This window comes from Branchiostoma belcheri, unplaced genomic scaffold, assembly GCF_001625305.1.
Source record: "Branchiostoma belcheri isolate BF01 breed outbred unplaced genomic scaffold, Haploidv18h27 scaffold61, whole genome shotgun sequence".
NCBI lineage: Eukaryota > Metazoa > Chordata > Leptocardii > Amphioxiformes > Branchiostomatidae > Branchiostoma > Branchiostoma belcheri.
This window is the reverse complement of record NW_017804254.1, coordinates 754209-761857: the sequence shown is the minus strand read 5'-3', so window position 1 is coordinate 761857 and position 7649 is coordinate 754209. Positions and strand designations below refer to the sequence as shown.

Here is a 7649-nt window from a genome sequence, read left to right as displayed (position 1 = left end):
CGGCTATATTAAATAATATGCGTTAAAAACTCTTCCCCACGTGCACCGCCGCGGGGCCTGCACAGGAGGCTAAGGATTAGGGGTGTTTCCCGTTTACTAGATAACCAATTGTAGGGTACAAAGTATGCCATCTACAAGTACATATCGACTACACTTTCATGGGGCAAACCTAAACTATATACTATATATATATATATATATATATATATATATATATATATATATATATATATACATATACGAGTATTAGTTTCCCATCCGTGAGTAGTTTCATCAGGTTGGTAAGTCACCGAGTATATTTATATACTTTCCGATCGAGAAAGAAAACGGTATATATATCATATATAACAACCGCCTTGTTAACAACAGCCGTGAGATACCTTGTTGGTGACAAAGCGTAAGGATATATACGCATAGACGCCACTATCGGCCGGCCCACTCTCCTATACTGTAATCCCATTAAACCACATTGTTATTAAGTAAACTTATAGCGCAACTAGAGTTCCACGACTTTACACCTTCGCCGAATTATATATATGTTTCACCTTTTCGGTGAAGGAGGTGTCTTTCCCCGAGGCAACAATAAATGACCCCCCCCCCAAAAAAAATAAGCAGGTTTGTTAGAATACTCACACAATTTTTATACTCAATGTATTCTACAGAGGATTCAACCACGCCGATGGGCGGTAATAACGGCTATACAGATGCGGGCGGTACAACGTCCGGTAGGTGAATTTAATTTCCCGTCAGACCAGGTACCATTCCCAGCCCAGTATAATCATCACCATCCCGAAATAAACTTGTGTTCTTTTGGAACTGCATTTGTGACACCTTGAATTTCAAAGTAGAGAATACGTTAGTAAACGTATGGCATCGATCGATAAGGTCCTTCAAACATCTCCCATGAATTTTTAATGAAATTTGCTTGCATTCTACAGAAACTTTCTATCATTGAACGAGCGCCGAGACATCGCTGGTCGTTAACAGTGAAAAAAAGGGCGATCTGACCAAGTTTGGTCGCTCTCAGCGCGCGATCGCTGTGTAGTGGATAGGGGGAATGTAATTTGCTATTCATTATTAATAAGTATAATGAGACCATAGAGGAGAGGAGCTATTAAACCATTTACTATACATATGTATGTCTAGGCTACTCCCGGTGTTATGGTGCACCCAGCCACCCCGACGGTTACACCAGTGGCTGTAGTGAAAACCAGGAAGAATTCCCAGCCGGCCACACGTGTGTCTTCACCTGCCCGGTTGGATATGTCAAGACAGCAGGAGATTCGATAAAAGTCTGTGAAGACGGCCAATGGATGGGAGAAGATCTAGTGTGTGAAGGTAAGTCATTAATGCCATGATTATTTTTTTTACCTATTATAGACATTTTTTAATGTATAATGTATGTGGTTCTGACCAACGATAAGGCATCAAGAACAAAGCACGTATTATGGCCTAATGTAAATGACTTTATGAAAAAATTCCATGGCCTATGAATTCGCCAATTAACATTTATTCAATTATTTATTTACTTTGAAGTCACCACAAGAAGCACACTATGCAAGGAAGGGCAAAAAACGTGCATGAACATCTTTGCAAGTTGCCCTCCCAGACACTTACAATAGAAAATCATAGATTATAAATTCTAAATATTACATAACAATTTGTGTTGATGTCTAGGGACAAAGATAGTAATAATGAGTAATACTGTTAATTAAGATAAACAAGCTATTCATACCTGAGACACATGGCCCTCGGCTCACGATAACATCGTTCAGAGGTCTCCCGAAAATTTCCATGAAAGTTGCTCACATTCACACTTTACCATATGTTCAGGTAACCCATGTGTTGGTGCACCCAGCCACCCCGAAGGTTATACCGGTGATTGTGGCGCAGCCCAGCTCTACCCAGCCGGTCACACATGTGTCTTCACCTGCCCGGTCGGGTATGTCAAGACAGCAGGAGATTCAAGGAAACTCTGCGAAAATGGCCAATGGAGGGGAGAAGACTTAGTGTGTGAAGGTACCACATTAATGCAGTGATTTCACCTTTGGACATGTGTTAAATGAATATATAAAGTATGTGGTTTAAAAACGGCCAACAGTAATGCATCGAAAGACGAAAGTGTGGAATGCCCAACTTTAATATTATAAAACGTCCATACATATGCCCGTTAACATTACTGAATGTCATAACAATTTGTGTTGATGTCTAGCTACAAAGATGGTAGGGGGTGTTTATCATAACGGGATTGTCTTTCTAGTATAGTGCATATTGTATATGTATATATACCATATGCTTACTTGCTACGAGTAAAAAGACTATCCCGTTATAATACTATATACATGTGTCGCATTTCATAACAAAATCCGTTCTTTGATATTTATCTAATTGTAACAATCAACATGGCAAAGACATACTTAAAAGGGAAATATCTTGTGCGTTAGCCCTAAATGCACTTTTAAGGGTAGGTGAGGTACCCATGAGTGACGTATTTATACGCCAAGTCCTTGTATAAACAAAATCGGGAGTTGTAGCTTCAAAAGATATCTGACTAGAGAGAGCTTTGGCTATGGTTGTAGTTACTACGCCATCCCACTAGTTTCCCTTTCTGCTGTTAAACTAAATAGATTTGTACAAAAAATAACTCGTGCTTACTCGTAGTAAATTAAAATGCATTAGAACAGGAGACAGCCGACAGAGCAGATTACAGAGCACGCGAGCAGACAGCAGTTACTATCATATCACTTATAAAATACATCAACAGATAAATAACACTAAATATCAAACTATAACCGTGGGCATGGGAAAACTCTTATTGCCAACCTTGTTTTGGAACTTGGTTGTCCTTCTTTACTTGTAATGATTATATAATCATATCATAAATGATGATTGTTCTTTTGAAGTATTGACTGTTCCCTTTCGTCACAACAGATATTGTTGGTGTGTCCACCTTTCTGAACCCTCTTGACCCTGTATTGGTGGAGGTGGCCACTGACGGTGGGAGCGTTATACAGGTATATTATCAACAAAAACAAAATCCAAAGTCTCAGCCTCCCTAAATTATCCGTTTACTATATTCCTTGACCTTTTATTGATTCAAAAAATTCACAATTTGTTGGTTTTGACTTTACAATGAAGAAGATGGAAATTTGCCGATTTAGTTAACTCTTCTTTCGTGTTGCTTTTGCAGTCCAAAAAACGAGATTTGGGGGCAAACTAGGCTTAGTGGATGTACATGTATTTGCCATCTTTCTTTTTCATTATGAAATGATATAGGCCGATTCAGACCCAAAATGAAACTCCTCTTGTGTGGACTGACAGGTCCAAGGAAACAAGACAGATGAAGGAACCGCGACCTCGGTGGAGTCCCTGACCCAGACCACAGCTGGTGGAGACGAGACCACTGTTGGCTTCGATCCGGATAGTGCTCTTGTCACAACCGTGGTGACGTCATCAGGAGTCACCATGACGTTCACGTGGACTAATGACAAAGTCTTCGTCACTGCTTCGGCACAGAACTCTAGTTTTGAGCTTAATGTGCAGGTGATGCATCTCCACGTCGTTTTTAGAAATTCATACCGTTACTTCGATGGAATTTGAGCGTATAAATCTACCTGTAGTTAAAATGCTGCTCACAAAGGAACGTAAATCGAACGTAAGGAAACTTTACGGCTGCCATTCACACCCAACTCACTCACCGGCATTACCTATATTGCTACCTTTGCAATTGTTGCTGGTGTTGAAACAACCACAATAATGAATACCGTCGACGCGTCTCTGTGCTGTTAGGTTCGCCTGGAGCCAGGTGACTCGTCACCCGGATCAACCTTGCCTGAAGTGAACGGAACAGTAAGTGGGACTCCAACAGTGGCGATGCAGAGTCTACGGCTGCCCGTCCTGGTTACTAGGTGTGGCCTACCCACAGACAACGTGGTTGTCAAGGCGTTTGGTTACAAAGGTATATTAGTTTACTGCCAAGTGTTTGTGTGTACTTGTGTGTGTGTGTTGGTGTACAGTCACTACAATGAATATGTGTGTATGTTTTGTGTGTGTGTGTGTGTGTGTGTGTGTGTGTGTGTGTGTGTGTGTGTGTGTGTAGTGTGTTGTTGTTGTGTGTGTGTGTGTGTGTGTGTGTGTGTGTGTGTGTGTGTGTGTGTGTAAGTGTGTGTATATGTGTGTGTGTGTGTGTGTGTGTGTGTGTGTGTGTGTTCACGTGTGCATTGCTGGTCCTGATTGCTAAATGATTTTGAATATTTGTTAAAAAGGCTAGTTAGAAATAACTTTTTAAGAGAAACGCCGTACCTCTACAGGTTCAAACTTGACATCAGCTACCGACGTTTCGTCCCTGGACCCGGACGTGGAGTACCGTGTTTTGCCGACAGATGAAGCTGGACAGTTCGAGATTGTCGTCCCGGCCAGCCCCGCGGTCTCTTCTCCAGAGGCGGCTCAGACCGTGTGCGACAGCGTCAGCCGGGTGGTCGGGGGCGTGTGCGCCGCTTTGCTGAACACGAGGCCTGCAACGGACGGCACCATCTGTAACGAGGTCGCCAACGCAGCACAGTTCATCACGACTCAATCAGGTTAGTAAAAGATGTCTCAACTATTTACCGTCTAAGTTGTGATCGATCTTTGATAATTAAAATCTGTCGTAAACTTAGACTGTTACAATATGTTCTTATCTAGCATCTATGCATACATATACACACAACATGTTCTTGTAGGCGCGGAAAGTACTCTGATTCTGGCCGCTTGCATGGGAGGCTTCGGCGCCGTGCAGACGTTCTGCAACGCTTTTGGCTATAACACAACAGAGGATGAAGCTATTGCATCGTCTAATCTCTGTCAACAGGTACTCGTACTTGATCTGAATTTGTTGCTTCAAGAGATGCGCCTTTTTATTACATGTAGTACTGTTACATAGCTGCTCGTTGTTTCATAGGGAATAGTGAATAAACAATATGAAGGTATAAATTTGCTGTCTTCTTTAGATTTAACCAGACTGAGTGTAACACACGCTTGTAAAATTCTAATTTTCGGGACGTCTTAATTATTCATGACATTCGTGGGTAAGAACAATTGAGTTCTTCATTGCAAGTTCATGCCCGAGGGCTAATTGCAAGCAGACATTGACAAAAACAATGAGTACAGAATGTGGTGATTCAACACTATATGCTAACATGGAGTTCTACGTATACGGTCTGCTTATTTAACTTACTATATCTACTAATATAACGTTGGTATACGGGATAGAGAGTGGATATGCGTTACATAAATAGGAAATGATGGTAACTGCTCTCTTATTCTATAACTAGTACACTGTCCTAGCCAAGCTGTTAAGGGGTTGTACAAGCTTTCAGCAAATCTATGGGCGCCGTCCTGCTGTTATGTGTAAATTGATCTACACATATTTGATGGCCCAACCTGTTTCTTCTTTTTATTTCAAACTTCGTTGTAGGTGACCGGAACAGTCGACTCGTTTTCTCCGGATCCGGTGCTTGTTGTCCCGAAGGCTGTCTTCTCAAATGGCTTGGAAGTCTCCGTGCCGGGAGAGGTCGTGTCGCCAGGAAACACCGCCCAAACACTTCCTGTCTTCAGCATCTCCAGCATCGGTCAAGCCATCTCCTCTGTTACCATCACCCCGCGAGATCCCTTACCTGAGGAGGACTACGTCGTGTATGCACAGTTCGTCTGCACTGATGCCACCACCGTGGTTACCATGGCGATTGTCGGGACAGATGGGTATACCAAACAAGTAAGTCCACTGATGTTTTGTTTTAGGGTTGACTACCGTACGTTTATAATTTACGTGGTATTAAATGTGAAATTATAATGTCTACGGCTACATTGACCACTGAACACTGACGCTTCGTGAGTTTTGTCATGTACTAAACTTTGTAACCCATTGGCTCACCTTCAGGTGCAGTGTACAGGCGCCATCTCGGACTGTACCCTGTATGTGCCCGGGGCAGCAGAGCTCGTGGTTGACCGCGTCACCATCTCCATCCACTCAGGTGGCCTGTTCGTTGTCTCCATGGAGTACGTCATCGTTTTCTGAGCACATCTTGCCTGTTCGGCCAATCAGGCGATCGCCTCACTAATGCTTAGGTCACATTTCCAAACCGGGGCCCAGCCGGGCTGTTTGTATGAACTAAAAATTAATAATTCAAGAATATACAGAAAAAAACTTTTGTGTTTTGTTGTCTTGTATTTTTCGTTCCCAGAAGCCCCGTGTGGGAATTGGCCTATGGTTGATGTTATAGGAGTTCAGTATAAAAACAATACTCGATGAGCGATTAGCTTTTAGCTGTGGAGAATACAATCGCTTACATTTAGAATAAAGATTAAAAAAAAACTAGATTTCAACGACCTTCACCAATAATTCTATATTGTCCTTATCAGCTGGTCCTTAGCAACTATGCAAATGATCTTATAATTGGCATTGTTTCTATTTCAAAACAGTTATTTTCACTAGTTTAGTTAAACGAACCATGATTATGAAGCTCTTATGGTAGCAGAACACAATGGTCTGCGGACTTGCATGGCTTAGGATCACGACGTGACTGTTTTCAACTTCATATATGCGCGTCATAGATCCTGGTGTCCTTGAAAATTCTGTGTTCTGGTACCTCAAGAAAGCAATTAGCAAAGTTCAAGGCAACGGAAGGTCACTAACACTGGTTTACTCAAGACTTTGCGTTATACAACAGTTCTATATATATATATATATATATATATATATATATATATATGCATGCCGTCTTTAATTCTTGTAGAAATGTTTCAGCAAGTGTTGATTAACATAATGAAATTAACCTCCTGTACCTTTAAATGACCCCTATTAGGGGCATTCAGTATAAGACCTTACTTCAGTTGGGATATAGAATTCGATTAAGAGATTAAATAGACTGTAGAGATACATATATTCAATATGTATCTTTTAAGAATTTAAAAATGATTTACCCATTAATTAAGTCAACCTATTATTATGTTAATAACTTAGAATACATGTATTAACAAGATGTGATGGTTTAACTCTTCATTTTAAATTTCATTTTCTGTGCTACATCGCTGGCATGATAGTTGCTACTTTGTGGGAACTTGCTACTGTTTTAGTTAATAAAATATGGTTATTACTTACCACAAACTGCATGTCTGCCTGGTTTTCTACACACAATATAGGCCGTTCTGAATAAAGAATGGTGTTTACTGAGTGTAATTCTGAAATACATGTACCGAGTGTAATGATAAAGTGGTAGACTATACACCATCTGACATCTGACTTAAACACACCAAGTGACGCTTCCATTAAATCGCAATATCTCATTGATAAAATATCTTTTTTAAGATACTTCATCTACTGTGTGTTGTTAGGGACAAATACATCACCATGGGACGGAGAGATATATCTGTACAGCGATAAAAAAAGTTGTATTGACAGTTGTAACGTTATGTTATTTATACATTGGAATGATACTACCATTTGTAAATCTTAAGATGTTCACGGTGGTTTATTTTCACAGTGCCTCTCCACGTACTGCAAAATCACCACACCGCGAATATGTGACTTTGTGTTACAGTACTCTTTCGACTCAGATATTAAAACACCGCTTCATATCTTAATGTCCCAAGACACCATATTTACAAAGAAG

At 40.8% G+C, this 7649-nt stretch overlaps 2 protein-coding genes across 2 annotated transcripts in view; both read left to right on the top strand.

The window, feature by feature from the left end:
* Window positions 1-2010, top strand: part of LOC109482847 (fibropellin-1-like) — a 15136-nt gene extending 13126 nt beyond the window's left edge. Inside the window, exons 9-11 of the mRNA XM_019785689.1 lie at window positions 663-725; window positions 1147-1338; window positions 1859-2010. Of these exons, the coding sequence (XP_019641248.1) occupies window positions 663-725; window positions 1147-1338; window positions 1859-2010 (407 nt within the window). The remainder of the gene's footprint in view (window positions 1-662; window positions 726-1146; window positions 1339-1858) is intronic.
* A 194-nt stretch (window positions 2011-2204) lies between these two features.
* LOC109482846 lies at window positions 2205-6055 on the top strand. The gene is made up of 8 exons (XM_019785688.1): window positions 2205-2223; window positions 2932-3014; window positions 3322-3543; window positions 3790-3958; window positions 4311-4580; window positions 4722-4849; window positions 5456-5752; window positions 5918-6055. Exons 1-8 carry the CDS (start codon window positions 2205-2207, stop codon window positions 6053-6055), a joined length of 1326 nt encoding a protein of 441 aa, XP_019641247.1.
* The last annotated feature ends 1594 nt before the right edge of the window (window positions 6056-7649 follow it).

What these genes read in the sequence shown, in the direction of transcription:
- LOC109482846 (XM_019785688.1), top strand. An exon ending in CAAGGCGTTTGGTTACAAAG is followed by an intron (nt 3,959 to 4,310) that starts GTATATTAGTTT and finishes GTACCTCTACAG; the next exon opens with GTTCAAACTTGACATCAGCT. An exon ending in CAGATGGGTATACCAAACAA is followed by an intron (nt 5,753 to 5,917) that starts GTAAGTCCACTG and finishes GCTCACCTTCAG; the next exon opens with GTGCAGTGTACAGGCGCCAT.